The 27,185-nt window shown below is 38.5% G+C and overlaps 1 protein-coding gene across 2 annotated transcripts in view; it reads right to left on the reverse strand.

Annotated features, from left to right (window-relative positions):
- The window catches only part of csmd2 (CUB and Sushi multiple domains 2), a 244,172-nt gene that overhangs the window by 182,726 nt on the left and 34,261 nt on the right, over nt 1-27,185 (reverse strand). For both annotated transcript variants that reach the window (XR_010914488.1, XM_067505569.1), the window contains exon 3: nt 21,683-21,795. Coding sequence is in view for 1 of the 2 variants with exons in the window: in XM_067505569.1 (XP_067361670.1) it covers nt 21,683-21,795 (113 nt within the window). In the remaining variant the exon portion in view is untranslated. The remainder of the gene's footprint in view (nt 1-21,682; nt 21,796-27,185) is intronic.

Consider the following 27,185-nt stretch of genomic DNA (forward strand, 5'->3'; position numbering starts at 1 on the left):
CAAATGTGTAACAAAGAGAAGGTGTAAGCAAGACTGTGAGAAGGACATGGAACAGGTGTGTGTGTGTGTGTGTGTGTGTGTGTGTGTGTGTGTGTGTGTGTGTGTGTGTGTGTGTGTGTGTGTGTATTTTAGTGTGTAAGAGAGAGAGAGAAAGAGAGAGGCCAATAGAGAGAAAAGCCTCTTTTACGTATAAAATCTTGACAATTTCTGAAAACAAATCAGCTATTGGCATTGTCCGGAGTTGCATTTCACACATGTAATTCACAGCGGGAGATCATCTGAGTCAGAAACTGGGTCAGTGCGAACAGGAGGCACAAATTAGACTGTGGGAAACAGTGTTTTGTTAACAGCCCATCAGAGCCATTCATCAGAAAAAAAAAAGGCAGATGCCAGGGCAGTTGACTGATAGAAATGTCATCAATTTATTCGCTTGCTTTGAATCATCCAAACAATTCAGGACAGAGCAGCATGCTCCACCCACAGTCTCATGCACATACAGTAATCCAAACTTTCAACTAGGGGGTTGTAGCACAGATAATCTCAGGAGCATCTAAGTCAGACGTTTGCATTCTCACACACACTACTGTACTTAAGGTCCCAAAAATTTCAGGATTCCAGTGCATGTGTGAAAGAGGCTACATAGAGAGGAAAAAGGTGACGTGATATGTACAGCCATTTATTGTATAGAGTATGTGTGTGTGCGTGTGTGTGTGAGTCCGTGCATGTATTTGCAGTTTTTGTCACACTCTCAATCTTAGCTTATTCATTGTTGGCAGTAAATTAAGTGTAATAGCTCCATTACTAGTGCAATCCCCAGAACAGGGCTATACATTGAGCACTCAAGTGCCAAATGCTTTTTTTTAACCAACTAAATATTTTGCTTATTATATTTTCTATCCTCCCTATTACCGTGATGTTTATCTGTAACCAATAAACATCAACAATAAACACCATTGGCAGTATTTCATATAGTGCAACAAAGCAGCAATGTATAATAAACCTGAAAATAAAGTGGCTCCCCCATTGTGTTCCACTGCAATTATTCTATTTCCAAAACTGATTTGATAGTTGAATGATTTTGTAGCTTACAGAAATACAATTCATGCAAACTTGATCTGTCTTTGTATATAATAAACCACGAGAATCATACTAAGTGTCTACTGTTTAAAGCCAACATTCAGGAAACCAAGGTAGCATCACTGTACAAACAAACAATTTGTTTTTGTACTATATGCTTTGAACTCATTTCTTTCAATCTTTTCCATTTATTCCTATATGATAAACCCTAAACAGAGAATGAATAAAACTGAGATATTCAGAACTAGAAAGACAAATCACACACACACAGACATGCAGACACACACATACACGCACACACAAAAGTCGCTTGAGAGAAAGAATTAAAAAAAACAAATTTAAAATATTTGTTCCACAACTTCATATTCTCCAATAAGTTCCTCCCTTGCATACGCTTTCCTACATCAGACTTATTTCACAAATTTTTCTTTGGCGCAGGAAGGTAGAGCGGTCATCCACCAATCTCTAACAATAAATGGAAAAGCACTATAAAGGACCATTTACTATTTACCATTCATTCCATTTGGATTTTTACATCCAAACCCCCCTATCCACAAATACACACACACACACACACACACACACACACTCAACACCACAACAATAGCCCTTGGTTGTGTGTCATGGCAGGTCCATAAGTCACTTGGATTGGCGATTGTGACATGGCCTGTCCCTGGAGCCCAGACACTTTAAGCACTGCCGCTGCTGAAACTGCAAAGGATGTTACTCTTCCATCAATGCATCCGAGTCTGCAGAACACACAGTGGAGCCACACACACATGTCAAGAGTGTACAAACCATGTGCACACATACACTAAGAGCGAGGAGGTCTGCCATCCATCACACCATCCTCCTCCTACATCATATTCTTACATTCTTTTATTCTCTCGTTCCTGGTGACTATAGGACAAAGGGCAGGAAAGAAGGCATAAAGCTCAACTTCTCTTTGGTGACCTTTGACCCTAAAAAGACTGACGCTCTCTCTTCCAAGGGGTCTTCATGCCTGTTCTTCAATTTGTCTCTTTCTTAAAAAAAGGCAACAGTCATATAACCTTGCAAACGGTAGAACACAGATACAAAAAGGTTCTTAAAAAGCTTATGCTGAAAAATAGAGTAATCCTGAGTGTGGCATTTTGTAGTGTGAGACTTTGTATCAGGAAATTTTACATATTTTGATAGACAGGTTCAAATAGTTGCTGCATTTGATTCAGATAAAAAATGGATCTCTGCTATGATCTAGGACTGATTTGCTTGTGTCTTTTACGTTACTGAGAACTGTAGTTGTAGGGGAACCTAAGTCACTGGAGTAAATCTAAAGTCATAGACTGATGACAGAGAAGGGCCAAGAGAAGGAGAGAAACATGTGGAGACAGGTGTGGAGACAAGTCTGTCTTGATACAGATGATACAACATCGCCCTGTCTGCAATGTATCAAACAGCTGAAGAAGATGCATGATTGACAGTGTAACACAGCAGGAAAAGTATATGCACACAAACAAGACTTGAGAAGTAGCAAGGAAGTACAAAACAAAATGCATGGAACAGGCAGAGAATGTGCATTTTTTCCGAACTTTAGTCTCGCATGACTTCACTCCCTCATATTGCTTGAAACCTTTTCATCTCCTGCAATCTGTATTATTTGTCAAAGATCAATCCTAGCTAAAAAAAAACTAAATATAAATAATGTGGTGTTTGGGCAGAACTTCTTTGGGATAGTGATTTAGAACTATATTTTCTAGTATGATAGTGTAAGAGAGAGGGAGACTATGCAGATAGACGGATGGTAAGAAATAAATAGTTACAGGCTTGTTGGAAGAAACAGCACTGTCATCAATAGGAAGAAGCTACATTATGCAGCACCTGGCACTAAATTAGTTTCCAGCCAAAGAAAGCAGGACAAGCAATACAAGATAACTATACTGTTTTTTTTTAATTGTTTTTACCTTTGTTTTATATTTGTTTTTTGTGTCCTTTCCATGTCTTTTATATATATATATATATATATATATATATATATATATATATATAAAATTTTATGTTTTATTTTCATTCATGTTTGTGTACAGCACTTTGCCCAACTGTTTTTTTTCAGGTGGTAGAAATAAAGTTGGATTGGAGGTGACTCATATTTTGGTGAGCGTTGCTACAGTTTAAGTAAGAAAGCCAATCCAGTATTCTACAGATTGAGGGTTTAATTCTCTGTGGGTATTTATGTAGCCACTTCTGTATTCTTCTTAGTTTTTTCTGTCTTCCTTTCTGATTTCCTCACTTTTTCCATTGCCTCTTCCTTTTTTCTCTGTCTTCCTTTTATGCATTTGGAAGTGACATTGTAAAATCGACCTCAACATACAGATGCATTAGCTCAATAAGCAGTTTCTGCTTTGTCAAGCAGTAATCCCATCAATGCCTCCTGTTCCCTACGTATGGGTTGGACAAAAGCTGGCAACTCCCATCACTTCTTGTTAGAGAGGCTGAGCAGTGCAGAAATAAACTCTCCATCCAACAGACAAGTGTGTCCATGTGTGAGTGTGTTTGTAGACAGATGTAAGATATTTGCTAGTTAAATGCTGTTAAATCACACAAAGCTCATGGTGCTTACAAATGTACTTGATTTTTTTCCCTTCAATTTCAAGCCACACTGAGTAAATTAATAAGTCTGATTACTTTGACATTTGTTTATACTAACATTTAATGGCAGGGGTAGAGGTAGATGATCTTTGTAGTGGGGTACGGCAATTGTGATACAACATGGCACAACATTCTCTGTAGTTTAAAACATAAATTGACAATTAGGTAAAAACTGCCAGAATAAATTTTTATTTGTGTGTATTCATGCTTAAGTGTGTGGTTAATAGAAAAAAATACTTCTGTTCCTTATGAAGCAGATCAACATGTAAGTCTAATGCAAAACAATTCAGATTAAAACTCATTTAATATAGCAGAGGAAGGGTAAATACTATATGACATAGTTTTAAGGCTATAAATGCCAGAGTTCCAATACTAGGAATCCTATCACCCTTCAATGCCATAAACTTCAATTTTATCCCACGTTATCATATAATTACTGTGTTGCATTTTCTGCTGCACTAAACTTAGTTTCTGACTTAGTTGGAAACACTTAGCCCAGCCACTGTAGATTAGGACACCCAGGCGAAAACCCTTATCAAAGCTGCCAAATGTAATTATATTTAGGTGTGGTGATGTGTGTAAAGGTGTACTGTATGTGTACCTACATCTACAGGTAATAGTTACACTGTATGTTGCTGCCTGAATGGATTGAGGTTAGAGATCCAGCTTTGGAAATCGCAGTCGGATCTTGTGCTTAGCTGTGTATAAAGCTTCTCTAACTTGACAACAAGCAGAATTCTAGAGTGAGACTGCATGTTTGAACCTATACACACACACACAATCAAACATGCACACACAAGAAAGCATACAACTAAACACTGGAATGAACCCCAGATCCATGCCAGCAAGTGCAGTAAGGGCCAGTTGCTGTGTGGGAGGAGCTCAGGTGTGAAGGAAAGCTCATACAGAATTGATGGCTGCTGACAATGTCAGCAAAACGGTATAATGTTCCATTCAGCAGCCATTCACTATATATGAGACTAAAGTAAGAGAGATCTGGGAGAGCACAAAACTTCAAGGAAAAGCTGAAGACAGATGAGAGACAGGACTGGGGATACTGAGAGGTGAGATCAACAGTTCTGTGTACAGCCCTGACTCTATCTCACTTAAAGCATCTAAATCACCTGGCTTTTTCAGGCATTTCTCTCAACTGACACTGTTTTTCAAACACAAAATACAAAAATTCTATGTGCAAGCTGAAGTGCACAAAGGCACACAGACTCATTTATCCAAAATCAAGAAGATTATATGAGCATGCAAACTGCTCTGGTTTCTTGTCCAAAGGCCAAATGGTAAAGCTGAATACCACAACTACTTCAAAAACTCCAACAGCAACATCCACACTGGCATGTGCTAATGATAAACATATTGCCAACCTCATAGATAAAATATCTTTAGTTTGCCTAAACTAAGTTTCACATTCACATGTTCTTACTGTCCTGTGCTGCAGATTGCTGCACTGTATTCAACACCAATAATTAGAATTGGCTATGGACATTTCTAAAAGGATTGTTCTACTTCTATTTTGTTTGAAATAAACATTGTCGCATAAGTACTGCCAATACATACAGTAGGTTAGTGTCAAGTAAATATTAACATCTATCCTCTCAGGAAACAAACATATCTACCAAATTCAGTAATCCAGCCAACACATCCTGTTTTCCATGTATGATGTGTATATATTAATACCAACATTGCCATCGTCAGAGCCTGCTACTGAAGCAAACACTAGAAACCTTCTACCTTTCCATCTTGTTATTTTCCTACATTTTGTCTTGCTTTGCCCTCCCGAGTCGGTCGTCTCTCCCCAGCTCTGTAGGTTGCCTTGGAAACAGTAAAGCCCCACCAGAGGGGGCTTTGTGGACGGGGATGTGTTGATGCGTAAATATACAGTTTTGTGGAGGATATGAGAAAACAAATACAAATTGTCTTAGAATGCAGTGAACCTCCAAATCCATCATCACCAGGTGCAAATCCTTTTCACTACACATTGATCAGCTACAACATTAAAAGCACCTGGTGGCTTTAAGGTTGTGGTAGACAGGAGTCAGCATGGGAAAAATATAATGAACTAATGCTAACATTATTTTTTATTTATTTATTTATTTTATTCCCCACAAAAAAACTGTACAGATCACACTACACAAAATATATGAGCAACAGTGTGTGATACGACAAAAAGACAAGACATGAGTTACCTATGTACAGTGTTTGCTTGTGAAGGTGCATCGGCATTGGAGGATTGAGGAGGGGTAGTGAGGATAAGCAGAAGGGGTATAATAAGAGAAATGACAGTTGGGGGGGGGATAGGAAAGTACAGGGTAGGAGTATACAGACTACGAATATAAACATTTTCTAAGCATATAAATTGTATAATAATTATTAATGATAATATGAGAAAACTGGTATTACATTCAGATAAATTAGCTAAAACAGCACAAAGAGAGATAATGCTAACATTCTAACATTCCCAACCCAGCCTTGTGGCTGTTTGGTGCATGTACTCATTACTTCTGTGGATAAATAGTGTTGGCACGTTTATACTTTCTTTTCTAATGTCACAAACTGTGACAGGGTAGAAAAGGTTCCCAACAATTATAGAGAAGCATCTCCTCCCTGACCAGTCAACAGATCATATGCCAGTTCAAACCAACATCCAATTAACCGTGTTTCTTTCAGTGCACATTAATCAGTTCAGTTGTCTGGCTTGTGCAAAGAATACAGCTGCAATGGCTTAAGGAAGCAAAAGTTGCATCAGAAAGATGAATCAATACCTTTGTTTAACCTTGGGTTTTGACATAAATATCTCTTAGTTTTTCTCTTTCTCTCTCTTTTCTGTCATCTGCTACAGTGGAAGGCAAAGGAATCATAGAATTACCACTACTTTGCCAGAAGTTTTGATACAGACCCACTAGTCTTGACATCAAATGGCTTTAGCCTCATGTACCAGTGATGTAGTGAGGTTTTCTGCTCACATCACATTGTGTATACTGTAGTTTCAAAACAGTACAGACACCAAATGGATGGATTTCAGGCACGATTATAAGCATGTCTAAAATATTAGCAAAATCAATAGTTATACTGTTAATATTGTTCTATATTGTACTGTTGTCTTCTTTTCATCATAGAAGAGTTAAAATAATTTCACAGTGTAGCTGGAAGTCAAATTATCAAATCTTTATGATGACACAAATAGGAAAAGCACTGTACATGAAGTTAAGATGATCTAAAGAAAAGCACTACATGAAATGTTTGATACAGAAAAGTAAAAGCCACTGTGCGGAATTTGGCAGAATCACTAAATGCAATACTTCAGTAAATCTGCAAACCACAATGATGATTATGACGATGTTGATGATGAGAAGGAAATTAATTCAACCATCAAGTTGTAAGCTTTTCATTTTGGATCACTGAAAATGTATTATATCTATATTTAGATCTATATTTTGTAAGTAATAATATAGATCTTTAGTGGCTTGCATTTTGAAAAATATTTTCTGACACAAAAGGTTAATAGAAGCATTTTAGTACCATCTTGTGCAGAAGAGTCTTATATATATCCATAAGAAACAACTATTTGATATTATCGTAATGTGAAAGTCAGTACAGTAGTTCATTGGATTCATTTTGATTATGTTGTATATCTATTACAGCCTTTCTCCTCAACTCTGCAATCATCACCAAGCAAACCACATTTAGAAAAAACACACTCAGGTACTATTGAAAACTATTGTCAGTGAACGTGGCCCATCACTGCATCCATGACTGCAAATTAAAACTTTACCAAGCAAAATATAAACAAGGTCCAGAGACACACCTGCCATCTTTGAGCTGGAGCATTTTTGGCCTGAGGCAAAGTACAAACCTGTCCTGTGGTTTGACGAGTCAGAAATAGAAATATATTTTAGAAATCATGGATGCTGTGACCTCCAGGATAAAGAGGAAAGGGTCCATCTGACTTGCTATCAGTACACAGTTCAAAAGCGTGGCTGCGTTAGAATAAGGTTAGGTTAAGAAAAAAACTTGAACAGAGGATCTGGATCTAAATACAAAACAGAAGCAGCTATCAGAACCTATGCCTTTTTATAATAATACTGATACATGTTGTCCAGAAAGAAAAATTATATTCATTATTCAGACCCACCGAAAATGAACAGAGATGAAAACCCATACATATACCATTCTGGGAATGTAAAGAAAGCTCCTTGTCCATGCTGCAGGTAAATCAAGTGGCATCTGGAATTGATCCAAGTAAAGGCCATAAATAAATCATGTTATCATCTCACTGTAACTCCAAACACATTTTTCAGAAACTACACAACCATGCACTAAGAAATCCAATTCAAACTCACACAACAATTGCAAATTTTACTTCCCACTGAGACTAACTCATGATGATGGCTCATGCAAAAATGCCCACCAGCTCCTCCCTTTGACACAACATCTCAGCTTGTTCCTAATTTTTGCCACAGTAGACTGAATAGCAACTGCGAATTAAGGCCTCAAATAGAGCACATAGCAATGCCAAATGACGGGTAAGAGACAAACACAAAACAAACAGGTGTGCCTTCACTTTACGCTTCAGTGATGGTATGTTTCCATTGAAAGCTGTAGCTTGTCAGGCACACACACAGAAACAGACAGGTAAGACATGCTAAGAGGGGCACAAATCAACACAAAGATATACACACCACGTGACTCACAAAGACATTTGCCTACTGTGGAGAAGACCCTCCCTATTGTCTCTCTCCCTCTTTTAAATTTAAACTACAATGGTCTGGGCTGGGACACAGAGTATGGTAAACATTGATTCTCTATAGGTGAAGAACTATAACAAGCACAGCTGACCCATGGGTTTTTTGAGGGAAAGTTATTATGCAGTGCTTTTGTATATGCTTTACGTTGGAGTTTATCAATGCCTGCATTTTTTTCCTGGCTTATGTATCTGTGTGTTATTTGTAAAGATTCAGCAATGGAAGCATTTGAAACATCTTTACATATCAGTATTCATGGAAATTCCAATACAGTTGAACAATAATTAATTTTCAAGTAAAAAAATATCCGCACTACAACACAATTAACCTCCTACAGCTTTGACTGCATCCTAAAACTAATGGGCTATAATTTGACCTTGGACATTTAGGTGGCCAACAATTGAGGTTAAGGTATATAAGACATGAGTAGAAGGAATTGGCAAAGGCTGATCAATAGATCAGGCCTGATGAATGTTACAGCTCCATGGTAAATGCAAAAGTGACTAAATACAGCAGCCTGGAATAAGCCGCTTGGTTGATATCAATTAACGCAACGAGAGAAAATGCACTGGTTACCGTTCATTGGGTAATTCCTCATGGATGGTAACATGCATGCAAGGCAATCTTAATGATGTATTAGATACACAGTTACTTAATGATAAATGTGGGTTCATTGAGGTGGCTTATAGTAGAGTCTTAAATATACTCCACAAGTTAGAAGAAAAATTATATTAAAACAAAACACTACAAACAGTGACATTGGCACACACGCATTTCCTTACTATAGTAACCATGTGCGCCAAGTTGTGAAAGAATCTTCAATAGAGCGCACAATGTCTCAGACTGGAGTCAAACCACGGTCTCCCCCGTGGAAAGGTCCTTTGTCTTGCTGTTTTTTCGATTTAGGCATCGAATATTGATGTGTGTTTCTAATTGCCTAGACTATGCCAAAAAAATTGTGCCAAATCAACAAGTGGACAAATGATCCGCTGTGGCGACCCTGAAATCACGGGTTAAGCTGAAATGAAAAATAAAAACAAAAAGAAGAAAGCTCAGAGCCTCTGCCACCAACAGTGTTGCCATATGGGAAATTAAGAAATATGGTACTTTTACATAAAAATTATTGTGTTTGGACCCAACTAAACGTAAACAAAACTAAATGTACTAAAGCAACTTTAAAAAAAAAAAAAAAAAAAAAATCACACGCTAGGACAGTGCATAGTTCATGATTCTTCAGAAATGTATTGTCCAACACCAATTGAATGCCGCAGCAGTGGCAAAAGGCTTTAGCCTCATTTCCAGCTAAAGGTTGAAGCCATCCATTAAACGTAGGGTGTAACTCCCAGGCAGGGCGAAAAAGCTGCTGTGCCTAGCGGGTTTGCTTTGTTTCCTTACTGGTGTCCATGCCTGTACTCCCGAACTTATAGTCGCTTATTTTGTGGCTAAGTTTGTTGTGGTGCCAGTGTAGCTGTTCACACAAACATGAGCTGAGCGCTCCTGATATGATTGGCAGTAAGGAGGAGCCAGCCAGGTACTGTATGAACTGGTCGGGTATGAGTAAGTATGCGTGTGTCACGAAAAACTAACATGAGATCCCTGATATGCAATCAATACAGACATATCACTTCCTTACTGTCTCTGATGAGTCACTGAACATGACATGAAAACATGACAATCCCACTTCAACTTCCTCTCCCATCAAGAGCTCCCTGCCGGTCTGGCCTTTTAATTACCTAAGCATAAGTGGACACTAACTCACTTCAATTTCCAAGATTTGTCTACAATAGTTCTTACACCTAGCACATACTCTTGCAATGACATTTGGTAATAAAGACAAATGCAATTTATATAAAAAAAGAGCACACACAGATGCCTGCAGAAAGTGTTCAGGCCCCTGTGCTTTTTGCACAATTGGTGTTAAATTAATTGAATTGCTTAATCCAAATGGGTCATCTGACATGTAATAAAACAGATTTTTATCTATTGAAATTTTCACATAAAATACAATAAAAAGTGCATCACATAAAAAGGTACCGTTTATATTATGCAAAACAAGTGCCATGTACCAAGGAAGATTCCCCACCTCAGTCTCAAATGTGGAGACACATTTACACATAATGTACACACAAGCACTCACATGCATATTCAGAGGCATGTCCCTACATCATTCCAGCTCAGAAACAATGACACCCTAATCCGAGGACAATACGGGCACTAATCCACACAAAACAGGGATTGTACAGAGAGACAAACGTGGGAGCGAGGGAGAAAAGAGCTAGCTCGCTAACAAGCAAAGGAGGCTAATCCTGATGAGAGATAGAGACAGGGAGCGAATGAAAAAAAAATACTCTTGGGGAAGTCAAGACAGATGGCGCAAGAGAAAAAGCAAGTGGGTGAAAGTAAGAAAAAGAAGAGAAGTAAGGCTCAGACAAATGATCCAGACATAGGAGTGAATTTAATAAACCAAAAAGATTAAAATGTTGTGCACTGGCCTACTCAAAAGATACTTAGCTATTATTATAGATTAAAATACAACTGATAAAATCGAAGGACTGTTGTCGTTTCTGCTGGCAAAAACTGATTGCTGGCAGCTTAAACTAAAAAGCCTGTGCATTGCTGAATTTTAATATGTGACTGGAAATAACAAATAGTGCACACACACAATAAGCCTTTATTCTTTTTAACTGAGGATGTCGTTCACCACTCAGCAACATCATTACAGCTACCTGGTACTTTTAAATATGTAGCTGATTAGTTTATCAGACTGTTGTACCACTAGCCAAAGGTTTGCAGAAAGTATGCCAATTTTCCTCCTTACCTGTAAAATTAGGCAGATTTTGTTTAACCCAAAACACAAATATAATAGTAACTAATATTAACTAGATATGATTATAGTTTTATCCACCAGTGTTCAAAACTCAATCAAACAATCAAAACTCAGTTATGATGCCTTACCTAAATTTAAACTTTAAACCATCAACTTTTGAGCTACATAAATAGCATTTGGTTGACAATTCCATCACAAGGCCCTGCAAGTTGAGGAAAAATGGTATTGCAGCTGCTGTGCAAACCATACATAGCACTGGATTTACCCTAACACCCTTCCCTGAAAATGGGTCACCTTTTCAAAAGGTGAACTATCACCTGTACTCACAGCAAGCTGGTGGATGGGGGTTATCTCTGGCTAGAATTAATTACATCAAAGTCTACGATCCAGAGGGCTGAGCAGATGACATTTACAAGAAGCCAACCGAAGCGCTTAATTACAGACTTTCATAAAGTGTCTGAATTAGTGTGCCAGGCTGCTTTCATGAATAAACAGTGCAGGAATAACAACACTATCAACCTTTCGAAGAAGTCAAACAAAACGGGCAAAGGGGATGAAGTGTTTTCCGTGACATTTCATGTGATCAACACCCAGTAACAAAGTGCTATGTCAAAGGAGAAGTGAGTGCACTTTAGGTTCCTGGTTCGTTTTGGGAAGATGAGCTCACTGACTTAAAAAAATCCTTCCCCTTGGAAGGAAGCTCTGTGCATTGGTGAGAGTGCAGCAAATGTGTCGTGTGGTGTTCCTTGTGTTCCTCTGACCTGTTTTTTGTGATGATGCACCACGAACAGGGTGGAGAAAGAAGATTCCCTCATCATTGCTTTAACCCTTACCTCAGAGCTATGAGTCATCCTTGTCTTTCTATCTTTTCCTGTTCTCGTCTTTACCGATTTTTCCCTCTTCTCTCCTTTCAATGTGCTCCCAATCCCCAACTCCATCCCCCCTGAGTTCCTTTCATAGCTAACCTCTCCACCAGTGGATGTCTCTTTTCCTTTATCTTCCCTGTGTCTTCTTTACCATCTCCCGCATTCTTTATTAGGATGCAGTGAGGATAGGCCTTGGCAGTGTGTAGTCTGTCAGTGTGGAAACAGCAGGGAGTACAGAGGGCCTTTCAGAGAAGCCAAAATAAAGACAGGCATGTGAAAAACATCTCAAAGTTCACTCTTCCTGACTGCACACACACACAGCCTTGATTGTATGTGCTTTAAAGAAATCCACTCAACTGCACACACTTGTGCACATAGACAGACACACAACCCAACACATCCCGCCCACTGCTCTAGCATTCGCCTCAGTCTGTCTGTCACTTTGTGCCATTGTCAAACTGCTCACACCTCAGTTGCTTCTCCACAGAGGGACAGGATTCATCTGCTACAGTACAACTTACCAACATGTGTTCATTACAAGGTCACACACGAGCATTTCTTTTTTTTTTATGCGTGCACAATAACACAGAAACTTGCACACACACAGTCTGCTTGCTCCAGGCGCTAGGTTAAGCACCCCTATGCAGTCTAATTTCCAGAGGCACAACATGTTTTTTCACATTTGAACTCTGGAAGAAACACAAAGCAGAATGTACATAAATTTCCTTACACATGAACTCACATCACTGTGAGTTCATGTGACTTTACTCAATACATTTTTTAACAGTTCAAATAAATGTTTTTTTCCACTAGATCTAGATTTTTGTATACAGTCTAGACTGTATTTTGATCCCAAAATAATCTCAATATCTTAATAATTTGTTGCAGCACTGTATTAAAAATACTTATTATTATTATTATTATTATATAGTTACAAACAGCTTGTATTTGTGATCCAGGCATAACTTAAACCACAAAAGCCACATAATCCGCTTGGTATATTCCTAACAATAAGCTGTACTCTATAGACTCATGTTTGAATGCAACACCAAACTGACTACTGACTTAAACTTTCAGTTACATAACTATCATGGTACTGACAGTCCATAAAGATATCCCTCTCATCCCTATTAAGAAAGATATCGGATGCCCATACAGGCAGTTACAGAAACTGGTGTTATAAGACATATGCACACACTTTCTGGGCTCCTCTGAGGCACAGCAAACAGGCTTACTCAAAACCACAAGTTCACAGGGAAGGATAACCTTTCTGTGCATGCTCCACTGCATAGCAGATACATTATGCTATTTTTGAGTGTGCACTCCTGTGTCCACTTGTGTGAATAGGTGCACTTGGGTGTCTAGTGTGTGCAGATGTGTGCATGTCTCTGAGTATAAGCAGAGTATGGTGGAGTGTTACTTCCCTTCTCTGAAGAGCTAAACAACAACCTGTCTTGACCACAGACCAGAGTCTGTCTTGCAGCCCATTCACCCAGAAAACAAACAGAGGACAAGAAGAAATGAGGGTAGAGACCCAAAAAATGACTGCATCTTGCAGTGGTGTGCAGAGCAGACATGCCTGGCAATGAGAACTGTCAAGAGTTCTCTCAGTTCATTTCAGTTGTATAAAAAGAGAGAAAAAAGAAAATACAAAAAATAATCGCAAAAAGGCTCAGATGTAGAAGTCAGTATCAAATATTAAAATAACTTGACACGGGGAAGGAGATGGCTGGAAGAACCCAACAGCACCAGTCATTTTAGGTTAAAAACAATATAATGCATGATTAAAATTTAACTGCACGCAATGAGTTAGTGTTTAACCTTTTTCACTTGTTTGACAAGTGTACAAATAATTTAGGTGTGGAGTGTGTGTTTGTGAGTCCGTACACATGGAAGAAAGTATCATGTGTGTTTGCTTGAATTTGTGCAAGCCAAACAGTCTTCATTAGGCTGATGGAGAACTGCTGCACAACAATCAGCCATTAATTAAGTGTCAGAAGCATTTAAATGGTCAGACACGCTGGCAGCCGATTCCTATGCCAGATTCTAATAACAGCTACAGTCTGTCAGAGCGCACGCTTTGCTTACACAGACATGCCAGACAGCCCACAGTTTCCAAGAAAAACGTGTAAATACGTTCAGTAAATTTACAGCCACAATAGGCGAGGCTTCATTTACCATTGACTGCAGTATGTTAAGGTCTTGAAAACTATTTTAAAAGGGAGCACTTCTTTGCGTCTTCCCTGTACTGTAATCTGCATGTTATAGGGATGTTCTCTGGTGCAACAGCAGTACCAAATTTACTAATACATCCAAGATACAACCTGCTGTTCTGAGACCATAATTACAAGTCCAACCAGAATCACAAGATTTTTATTCAGAGTATTGAACCCAAAGTGTTACATTTGCTTTGGATTTTTTGAACAACAATGATGCACCATGCAGTCAATTATGAGAACTGCAGTAACCTTTCAAAGTTCAGTGCTTCACTGAAGCTGATTTTTCAAACACAGTTGTAACAACATGCAGCAATGGCTAAGAAAAATATTTTCTTGGGAAACTAAATAGAATGCTTGTAAGCCGGCACTGTTGAAGTTGTTTTCAAAAAATATTCTATAAGCAGATGATAAAAATGTTTCACAACACCAGAATTAGGTTTTGTACAAAGCAGTCACATATGGGATAATCTGCCAGTTCACATAAAAATTCACACAGGAAAATGTTTAACATTTCTGTTTCACTCATATGGCTTCATGGAAATAACAACAAGTAGTCACTACTAGTAGAAGAGTGTACATAAGTAAACAAAATATATAATCTAAATATGCCTGTGGACATACAACAAATTGAACTGTGGCTATATTTGGAATGATCTCATGGCCCAAATCTTATGCAGTAGATTACTGTTCGAGTCTCTCTTGAACCCTGACGAGCTGTCAGCTTTCAATTACAAAAATCTTTGGTGCTACTGTGCTGCTATGGCAACTACACAACTGGTGGTGCCTGAACATAATACAAGATTACTTGATGACCTTTACTCATTCATGTGCTGCTTTTCAGTATTTAACCCACTTGCAGAGCTCCTCAGTTGGGCACTTTAACTTTAGTCTTATTGTATATGCCTGATTTAACTTTCCATCAACATGACTGTTATGGTAAGTACAACCTCATAATAAAACTACCTAACCATTCCTTATGAGCTATATTTGATTTGGATAATGACAAAAAAGCCAAACCAGTAACTGTTATGCCCATGATAAAAGAGATTTGATTTGCTACAATCCTTAGAAGCTGGAAGGAGGTGGGCGTAGATGGAAAAACTCTGGGCCAGGAAGGATACATCGAACTAAACCATAAATCAATAAATACATTTTAAAAAATTAAAATTAAATAAAAAATAGTAGTAGTTAGTTCATAGTAGTAGTTTTAGTAGCAACATTCTCCCCGTGTTGATATTCACTAATGCATCAGGAAACATTATATTAGCTTCTCTTTAAAAAGCTTTTATGGTGTTCAAATACAGCATGGAAGTCAAATTTATAGGTTGTAAATTACAAATATTTCAGTGTAAACTAGCAAATCCAATATTGTATTTAGATTGGAAAGTTAACCATGCCCCTTGGGTGAGAAAACTGTTGAGATAATTTTGCACCCTTACAGCTATGCTAATTTATGCTACTTTCTCTGTTGGCTATTTTTTAACAGGACATCCAGACATATTTCGACACTAAGTAAAAAGACTGTGGATTTTGATTTTGACTAAAGATATCATGATATGACCTTTTAGTCATATTGCACAACCCTATTTAGAGGTTATGTTGTCATGACAACACAATATGCAAATATGCAACACATACCCCAAATTGTAAGTAGTTGATCAGGACAAAGAAGCAGAGAGAGAAACTGATTAGCATGCAAACGTAGTGGCGTCAGCCTTCTTGTCTTCACAGCTGAGGAAAAAACGCTAATTATAAGTGCACACATGCAAACACCACACATAGTGCGCCACCCAGAAACCAGTAAAGCAACCACGGTCCCGACAAAGCAGTGTTTTCACTCTGTTGTAAACTATACTGTATTTCAAAGAATCCATTACACAATATGTGCATTTAAAAAGGATACCAAATGGGCTTGCCAACAGCTTAAACCATACTGTCCATCCAGTCAATCACCTTATACGAAAGCACTTGCAACTGAACGACCTACCTATAGTACGTGTGGGTTTTTTGGTTCATCCACGTTAAATTAACATCGCCTCCAGTTAAGTTATATTTCAGCTGAACATGTGTTAATTTTGACCTTACAATAACCAAACACACCTAATCAATCTCACTTAAAAGCAATCCTTCCTGACAGAGCAAGAGCTCTCAAAACATACAATAAATGGAATGATCATGCAATGCAACCAAGACTACTTCACCTGCAACAGCCATACTCCTAAGTTAAAAAAAGAAAATTACATGATGTATTGTCATAGAAATGTGTTAATATGTGCTGCAGGCATGTCATTCTTTCCACATGACAATTATAAGGCTACTTATAACATTTCATTAAAAAGTGCACAGCAGCTGGATTTGCTGAATTACTAAGTATGGTTGTACCCAAGGGGCTGACTGTATTGCTCATATTGAAAGAAGGCTGCATACATCAGTAGAAAAAATATGAGAATCTAATAAGGCTGTTGAATGATTACGAATACATAATCAAAATCATTCAAACAATAAATGAAAACTGCTCTTTGGCAAACAATTGCTTTTGTACATCTTTGCTAATCAAAGACAATTTACCAGAGCATGCAGCAACATCATCCAATGAAAGTACCTCTTAGGTGTTCAGCAGATTATATAACCCCCCCCAACCCCTCCGTTAAAATTGCAAATACAAAAACAGGGCCATATTAGATCCCTGAGTAAAATTTGTAGTCATCCCGTTGGAGAAAAAGAAGAAGAAAAGGACCATGGAATTTGATACAGGTTTATACTGTTCTTTGGCCCACTCTCCAAATTAAGGGGAGGGACTGAAATTTTTAAATTACGCACTAAAGTCAGCCATACTTCACTGCTCTCCCTTCACCTTCATCTACCCAGCTCACACTTTCGTCTCTGTCATACTAATAGGAAGAAGAGAGAGAAAGAGGGAGGGGTTGGTGGAGATAGAGACACTATTGTAGATCAGCTCTATGAATCAGGAGAAGCGGTGTTGCTGGAAAGACTCCCTCTTCTCCTCCTTTACTCAGTTTCAGAGAGAAAGAAAGATTGTGATTGCCTGTGTTGGCTTAGTGTTATGGCAAAAATGTTGTAACATATTCATTGATTGACAAAAGCCCTCATTGTTCAAATATATCCATAAGATCTGGATTTATGTTATCAGTTGGTAATGAACTTAAAGTTGGATGTATAAACACTACATTAGGATACAAAATGTTGTATAAATTTGACCTCAGACACCTATAATGATTTAATCTTGTAAGAGGCAGACTGAGTTGTGTGGTAGTTTTGTTTGTTTGTTTGTTAGTTAGCTAGTTAGTTAGTTTGTTTGTTTGTTTGATTTTGCTGGGAGGCCCATTGACTATGCAACTAAGACACAGATGGAAAAGAAACTTGGCAACATATGACTGAATAATCATAATGGTTCTTGAATATTCAAGAGCAATAGGGAGATTGAACCATATCATCAGCATTAGGCAAGAGGAACCGATGTAGTAATTTGAGGTGTGGAAGACAAAAGGGAGACGGAAAATATGGAAGGATAGAAAAAAAACAAGAAAAAAAACAGGTGAAGCACAAGGAAAGCAGTAAGACATGAAGAGATAAGAGTTAGAGATAAGACTCTTCTATTCCCAGCAGAGATTTTCAGAAGCTCAGCAAATGTTTCTAATTCCCTTTGCTTCCGTTAGCCTCCTTCTCTATAACTACAGATTAAACATGAATAAAGAGTTTGCAAAGAGATGGAGAAAAGAAGGAGATGAAAAAGACTGGAAAAAAGGAGTCTGGTGGTTGCCATGGTGATGAGAGGGGAGAGATTTCAGACTTGTCTCAGCCATTACGCAGTATTGGGGCGATGGACTGTGCAGTACTTAGGCTTATTGCAGTGTGGGCTGAAACAGAACAGATATCTAATATAGACGAGATGGGCTCACACCAAAATGGTGGATGGTAAGCACAGTCTTAATAAAAAAGTTTTATTGCCAAAAGCTATGCTGAGAAAAGCCAATCAGACTAACAAAAAAAGACATCATCCCATTTAGGAAAATGAAATGACATCCAGTGTGGGGAAAAAAAAACCCACACATACATAATCAGTCACATCTGCACAGAGACATAGTTCGCACACAAACTAATCCATACACTTAAATGTAATCGGGTACATGGATCCTGTCTCACAGCATCCAATTACAACTCTGGAAGCCAAGAACAACATTTGCTGTCATTCAAGTGGGTCATATGTAAAGGGTATAAACAGAAATAGCAAAACATATGTTTGTCCTATCAGTAGGACATTAAACTTTAGGGGAAAAAAGCAATGGCAGTAACATCAATTTTCGACATTATTTTGTCCTTACTAAAATACCCAAAAATTCCACCCTGCCTCTGTAAAAACCCATAATTAAAGATATTTACTCTAGGAGTGTAATTTCTCCAGTAACGACTGCTTTCACTGGCACAGTACTGTACCTTCAATATTCTAAGCTACTTGAGTGGGATCTGGAATGTCCCCGCAAGTACAAATATAAATGTGCTTGCATGTATCAGCCTTTTCCTGCCTCCAAACGAGGCATAGCTGGTACCTTCCTCATCATATGCGCACATGTACCACACCTTATACATTGTAAATGCATGTTAAGATAAGATGTTATTACAGACATAATAAACATAAAATAAATATACAAACACAAAATAAAAAATAAAATCACATTAACATACTTTTGACTTTTCTTAAGTGACAGTGTCTAAAGTCAACATCATCAACAGCTTTAATCATGCTGTACATCTACTGTATGCTGTTTTCAGTGCCAAGATGCTCACAATACCCAGTAAAAATAAGGCTACCCAGCAACAGAAGATATCAAATATTGATTACATATTAACAGACTATTGAATTTGGCACATCCTATTTTTCAACAGCTTTTTAATCCAAATGCAAGAAAAGCCCTGTGTATAGTTTGGCATTTATTGCTGAATTCCATATTTACACATTAGCAATCAAATTCCAAAATCTTCTATAGTAATATTTGTATATTTAAAAACAGATAAAATTGAACATCTGCTAGCTTCACTAAAAACAAGCCAGATATATGACACAGCTGCTGTGATGCAAGCAAGCTGCATTTTGGGTAATATCACCTACACACAGTCTTTCCTTCCTTAACACAATTTAAGGTTTGGCTCAAATGGTCCTAGAATGGTCCAAATGAGCTTTCCTCTAGCTACATGGATAAATATACATCTGCGAGAGATTACTGAAGAATTAAATAAGATGTCAGTTTCTACGTGGACATAGAGTAATTTAAAATTGCTACCTGACAAAACACTAAATACTCTTCAAATGATATACAGTGAGATCTAATACGTACAATGTTGTCCTCAAGCTTGTTTCCTGCTGACCATTATGCACTATTTCTAACTGTGAGCCAATCAAATCAAAGCGGAGAAGTGGCTCTATGCCAGTAGCTCCTGGTCAATCTGACTTTCATACAAAGAAGCACAAATCAGTGTGTCAGCTTGTGTGACATGTTCCTGGTGTTTCTCAGCTTCCTGGGTAGTTCTATGGCAGAAAAGTAATTTGAAACCTCATATTACACCAGCTGACAGCAGGTATGGGGCTGCCAAATAATAAAATAAAAAAGAAAAGATCTATTGTGTAAATGAGGAAATTTTAAATTAAAACTTTAAATCTTTTCTCTTCCCTGCATGTTTCAGACATTACTCAATATTAGCAGACATTTAACAGAAAACGGCTATACTGTAGTGTCATTTTGTTTTATAAAATCTGCCTAGTATTTACTTTGGTACCCAAAGGATGGAGGTATATTTTTTCTGGCCTTGGTTGACCAGAGAGCTGTAGTGGGATTTTGGTGGCACAGATAATCCAAAGGCAATGAGGAAATTGCAAAAGAGGTTCAAAGGAATAAAAGAATAGAATATATCAAAACAGAATGTGGGCAAGCTCAACTCGGTTCTGGTTTCTGAGTGCAAAAGTTTATATGTACATCAAAATCAACGGCTTTCGACTTGTCCCTTCAGGGGTCGCCACAGAGGAATGTATTACTCACGTTCATTTGGCATGAGTTTTTACAGCAGATGCCCTTCCTGCCGCAACCCTACCATTTTTTTTTTTATCTGGGTTTGGGACCGGCACCAAGATGGGCCTTAGTGGGTGGGCAGGGCCACACCTGGTCAGGTGGCATTCAAACCAGCAGCCTTCTGGATCCCAACCCAATGCTTTACCACTGACTTGCACATATCCTGTGTAATAAAGACCAGGACCCAGGACTCATTTCCAGTGAAATGATGCTGTGCTTTGCTCACTCTCCAATTAACATTCACTCTAACCTACAGAGCAGCATCACATGTCACCAGAGCAGGTCCTCCTCTATTCCCCTGTGACACGGGTCACTGCAGTTGCTTTCACCAGGGTTGTGTAAGGCAGGTGACAAGTAATTACAACTTTGCACGTGTTTCCCTTGGTGCTCAACAGGGCTGATTTTTCTCAACCAGTCTCTCTGGTACTAAAGTTACGAAAGATTTCAGATTTCTGAAACAATATTGCACACTATTAACAAAGTCATGAAATCTACAGTGTTTTATGTGAGTAAATGTAATACCAAAAACTAAGAAAGTAGCTCAATTAATAAAAGTACTAAAGTCTGCTATTACATTTACAGCATAAGGCAAATACAAGACGTTTTACAGTTTTGTTTCTACTTGCCTCTAAAAGGAATAAACAGTCTCTTTAATCTTGGGTTTTATCTATACATGCAATGTGGTCTTAAGCCTCCTGAGACATTTGATGTTGCTCCATCGAGCCACATCCCCACATTCACAAACTCCTGTCAGGTAATTAGCCTAATTAGTTACTTGCTTGTATTCCCCCCCGGGTTCAACTTTCCTCCTGCGTAGGTTTGAAAACTCCCATAATTTATATCATTATGCCGTGGGTCATAAAGCATTCCATGTCACCATGATAAAGGTCCCTGTTCTGGCCTAAGAAGGAAGAAATTATATACTAGCTAATCCAGCTAATTTTGCTTTGAGGTATAAGTCATGGTACACCATCTCTTCTTCTTGCTTTGTTTTTCGCCACACCAACAGGAGTGGTCGAAAGATCAAACAACACTAAAACTATCAACGTAAAGCCAATCACTGACCTTAGGATGTAGATTTGAATTATTAAAGATTTCACAAATGTCAAGCTCATGTGGCTATTGTACAAGTACTTTTAAAAGATAGGATCAAATTAATCATATTCATGCTGAAGAAAGAAATATGTTTCCTACTGCTAAAAAACAAACTAAATGAAAGATGAATTACCTTCGTAGACAGCTTTAAATCCCTGCCCACTGACCGCATAGTCAGACAGTAGCCACAGTGTGAGCCTGGAGCCTGTGCTCACAATGGGTGACGGCAGCTGGAACCCCGTTAACCTGAGAACAAATGGACAGAAGGACAAATAACAGTGAGACAAAAAAAAGATCCAATCAACAGCACAGTTGGTTGCAAGGTCAGGTATGAAGTCCATTTCAATCAAGCCAGCTGTTCCCTCAGGCATTCAAGGATAACGTTTTGTGTAACGAGGCTCTGAATCATCCACAAATTATTAAAATGCCAAGAGACCTCAACAGGACAGAAACCACAACAGATTTCTCTCCATCAGTGGAGAGAGAGTAAATGCAATTATGTACCAGCAGTGAATTAGAAACACAGCAGTCAGTGTGGAAATTAAGCAAAAGTTGAAAAGACAACACACTTGTCAGAATTTGACTCAGCAGCTATTTCTAATAACCAGCCAGTAGGTTTTAGCACTAAAATGTAACTGGAACAGATAATATATAAGCAATTTATTCCTCCTGTATACATATGTCTTAGCCCAAAGGTATTTTATTGTAAGGTATTGTACTCTACTGTAACTGTTTAATCAGTATAACACAATTCTGACAATTAACTTGTTCATTTGTACTTTTATTTACTCTTTGTGTGTTTTGGCTTCTCCCTTAGGAAGATAGCATCAGTTTTCTGTCATTACTCACTTGGACCCGTATTCATCAAACACATCAGAGAATGAAATTGCTCAACTTTCAACTTTAGCACCAGTAACACAGATATTTAATACACTACATTGTCAGTATTTTGTCATACAGCTTACGATACATAATAGTACTGCTCCAAGCACATGTGAAGACACATGCAAAATTAATCTATACCATAGGATTAACAAAAATTGGTTTTGCATGCATAATAATGCACATGATGAAACTAATAGTGGACCTAAGGCCGTGGCAAAACATTGTTTGTGCAAGCACACACAATTGTAAGACTTTCATGCAAAGTAAAATAAAACAAAAATTGTTTTTTGGGTTAAACAGTGCAAGATCCATCTAGACTGACCTCAATTGCCACAAGAAATGTAAACCAATAAACAAATCATTTATCATTTTAGCTGCTTAGTCAGCCTTAACTAGTGTGCTGGTCCCTTGACATAGAAGTGAAGCTGTTCTCATTCATGCTCAAAAACTTTAACAGTTTCAATTTTGCAATTTTTACAGCCTACTCTGAAACAAACAACACATTTGGAGTGTCATTAATGTGTGGACAGTTTTGCCCATGCAAAATATAAAAAATTTGACAGTGACAATTAATTTAAAAACAAAAGTCAAACCCACTGACCTATTGTTGCATAAAACGTACATGTACATTAATATACAGTTGAAGCTAAGTTTTGTTCCTTCTTTTGGCTTTTTCATTTAGCTAAATACATGCAGCTAGCATAGCGTTAATAGCCTTCCTATGTTTAATCGTACAATACCAACAAAGTTCAACAAAACAGACAGTATTCAGTTTCTGTTCTAACCTATCCTAGTTAGCTAGATAATATAAATATTCAACCACGGTAGAGTATTAACTTGACGATTTATGGTTAACATGTGCGCTAACTTACCTTCGCTCCGTCCTACAGTTAAAACCACTACTGTTAGCTTACACTCTAGCTAACTCTGGCTCTTCAGCTAACCTTGTAACAGCAGCTAACCTGCTAGCTAAGACGAAGAAATGTAAAGTTCGTCCGGTTCGCAATGATATACATCCTTTCCGTGTACACTATTCGATCCTAAACCAGCAACTAGTTCTGATGATAATATTCCTTTAGTTAGTGTCACCTCAATAGATTAGCTAATAAAATGACATCTTGCGCCGGAGCTTGTTGTGTCCCTGCAGCAGCGTGCAGCTTCAATTAACAAAGCCCAAGAACTTGACAACTGTCAACTGAACAAAAGTCAACTGTGTAGGTCCGTGTTCATGTTAAACATACTGTAACATTATGTCAACTTAAAATTGTACAGTAGTAAAAATTGTCATTTAAAATGTACCGCCTTTAATTATGTTCCAATAAACGTTTAATAGTGTACTTTCATTTTTGGACAGACTTAAATGACAACTGTCAATACCAGTCAGAATTGGTAAAAAATAAATAAATACTCATGTACATTGGATTCTTTACTATCCCTGGTCCCGGCTATATGTCGAAGTGTCTCTCAGCAAGACACTGGACCCCTTACAGCCCATTCCCCTCCCCATCTGTGCAGTGCCGGTCCAAGCCCGGTAGAAATTGGGGAATGTTGCGTCAGGAAGGGCATCCAGCGTAAAAACTGCCAAATGATCCGCTGTGGCGACCCTGAACTCACGGGATAAGCCGAAAGGACAAAAAAAATATAAAAAATACTAAATTGATTCTTTAGTGTTTTTCTTGCCCTAAAAGGAAGTTAGCACACTACTAAAGTCTCACTGCCACTAACAATATGCCTCTGGATGTTCTGTTAAGCAACCACATCAAAAATAGCCTACTGGAAGTACTAATACTCAATAGGCAGAAGGACCCATTTCTAAATAATGTATCTTAAATTACTGGACTATTCTATTTCTAGTGCTACTGATCATTTTAATCAAAACAATACGAAAAACTAGTTTTTTTGTGTCCTCTAAGAGCTGGTATTGTCAGTGTTAGGAGTTTGCTCTGAGACAAAACATAACAAGCAATGTAGAAAATAAAACCTCTGAGGGACTAACAAGTGTACAGCACTCAAACTGTGTTGGAAACAAGATAAATGAGCCTCATCTTTTTAGGACTAACTCTCAGCAGCAGCTTCATCAGGTTCAACTTTAAAATGCAGCTAAGATTTTTGCCACCCACATACTGGCATTACTCACATGCACACACACACACCTACCATTTAAAAACCTGATATCCACGGTTCATTTGTTGCTAGTCACAAGATGTTGATTTATCTGTGCAGAGACACAAATGTGTATGTTTATGTATAGATCCCTGGTTAAAGCTTCAGGGACAATGTTGCTCTCCTTACTTTTAACTCATCCTTGAAATTTCCCTTCCCAAGTGTCATTTTCATTTTCTGTTCCCACATGTACTCTCTGACTGCATGTGTATCCCATTCTTTACAATCTATTACATCCCTTCCTTTTATCTCTTGGTGTTAAAAGGGGCCTTAGTGTTTCAGTTAATCCTTAAGTACCACATTGGAGGTGGGGGAAAATTGCAAAACATCAGTGAGAGATGAATTGGACCAAAAAAGGAACAGGACTTTAATATATGCATGATTTCACTTCTCTCTGTGAGATTGTCACGGCAGGATATCAGCTAAACGATGGGACACATGTTCATGCAAATAGCCCCTTCGCTGACCGCAAATTGAGTTGGACGGCAGCCATCTTGGTTCGGCAGCGCACTGCGGGGAAAGAGGATGGGCAGGTGGGTGTTTGAGGGTGTGAAGGAGGGGTTGGGGGGCGGGAATGGCTACAAACTGAGAGGGATTCTTGTTGAATCCAAATCGTGATCATCTGGCATAAGCCCGATATGGCTCGGAATCATTTTTCCAAGCTAAGAGAAAACAAAATGGGTACAGTCGGGAAACACACAAAAACTGGCTTCACATGCGAAGGTAGATTAAATATTGCAATGTGATATGGGCTGTGGCAATCTGAGAAGTGCAGCCGGCATTGTGAAAAAGCCACCTGGGGGATTGCTGTTATCAAGCAAAAGGTGTGAGATATGATTGCAACTGAGTGATACGAAAGAATGGATTTGCAGCGCAGGTGTCTCGAGTGAGTGGCAAATTGATGGAGGGAGGGCAAAAGAGAGTGAGGGCCAGAGGAAGAGAGGAAGAGACACAGAGACAGAGAGGAGTTAAGAAAAAATAACGCAGTTATGGGAAATCGTCGGCTGTTTCTATACTGTATGGAGAAGCTGAGTAATCTCAGAAATGATGGGCCTCTGAGGAGAAGAATAGGCGCGTGTGCGCATGGCTGCATCCACACTGAAGAGTATATACTGTATGCGTGTTTGTAACTGTTTGCATAAGTGTGTGCACCCACGAAGAGAGCAGAGGTCTATTAAGAGGGCTTTCCACCTGACTGACCTCAGCATCATCTCAATGAAGAACCTCTGCTTCCAATTATCCCACAACTACCCATGGGAAAGGAAGAGAGAGAGAGAGAGAGAGAGAGAGAGAGACCGACAGGGAGACGTAGCATATGTGCAGAAAGATGTCGTTATATGGACAAAGTGGAGACATAGTAATGAGGAGATGGCAGTGGTGACGAGCTGATAGAAGGAAAGCAGCGTGTAAAAAGCAAGAAGGTGAGAGAGACACATCAGTACATGGGAATGTATAAACTCTAAGCAGGAGTAAGAGTTAAGTAAGGATGAGTCATGGCAAGGAACTCCTTCATTAGGTTCTACAGCTATTCAGGGACTCATGCTTAAACAGTCACGCATACACACACACTCACACATACACCCACACACAATTTTCTTCGTCTGAACATTTTCACGCATGTGTGTGTGTTCTTGTGATCTCTCACCTAAATAAATGCATGTTTAGAGCTGAGTCTAAATCAGGTCATTCGTTCTTTAATCTTATTCCCTCAGTCAATGTACAAGTGTGTGTCTGTGTGTTCTCGAGGTGGAAGGTAGAAGCACAGTGCTGATGCAGCTGATTTTCCCCCAGAAGGAAGGAAGATGGAGGATGAAAAAAGAAAAATAGATACAGCAGCAAGATTTTGATGGCTGAGTAGAGGGGAGACATTAGCCAATAAATGATGGGTGGTAAGAGAGAACGGTACTTTAAGTGCAGAGTGAAGAACTACGTGTGTATTTTGATGTGTATTTCTGCGAGTGTGTGTATGTAGTCTTTCAATGTAAGACCCTGTGCAGCTATAACTTGTCAGTGGTCAAGGCCAGCGGCTGCTACCCTGTTGTGCCCTGTAAGCTCTAGATCTCAACTGACTGCCCAACACAACAACAGCAACAGCAAACAAGCATGCACGCTAACACAAACACACATACACACTAATTTCCTGCTCCAGCTCCTCCATATGTTTTTGAACGATATTCTGTCAGTCAGATGTTTGTTGTAGTTTAAAGTTTAAAGTTTAAAGAATTCATATCGGTACTCTTCAGTGTGTATGTGTGTGTGTGACTCATCACTTGCCTCCCTTACACTCTTAAGCTCTGAACGTGTTGCCTAGTGCAGGTTAAAATGGCACTCCATTCCCACACACATGATTTGATTCCTCTAGCTAATAGGAAGATCTTCACAGGCAATTATAAGTATTTCTATCAGCCTTCTTACCTGTTCTCTTATCCTTTCACTTTAATGTACTCTGTCACGTTGCCCAAGGGCGTGATCTTGCCTTGATAAAGTTTTATGGTTAGCCTTCAGCACTTTCAATTTCAGTTAAAATTCATGGTATTAAAACTGAAAGCTTGCAAATGTATTAACAGCAGTCATAGTGGTTTGCAGTT

This window comes from Channa argus, chromosome 1, assembly GCF_033026475.1.
Source record: "Channa argus isolate prfri chromosome 1, Channa argus male v1.0, whole genome shotgun sequence".
In the NCBI taxonomy this organism is placed as follows: domain Eukaryota; kingdom Metazoa; phylum Chordata; class Actinopteri; order Anabantiformes; family Channidae; genus Channa; species Channa argus.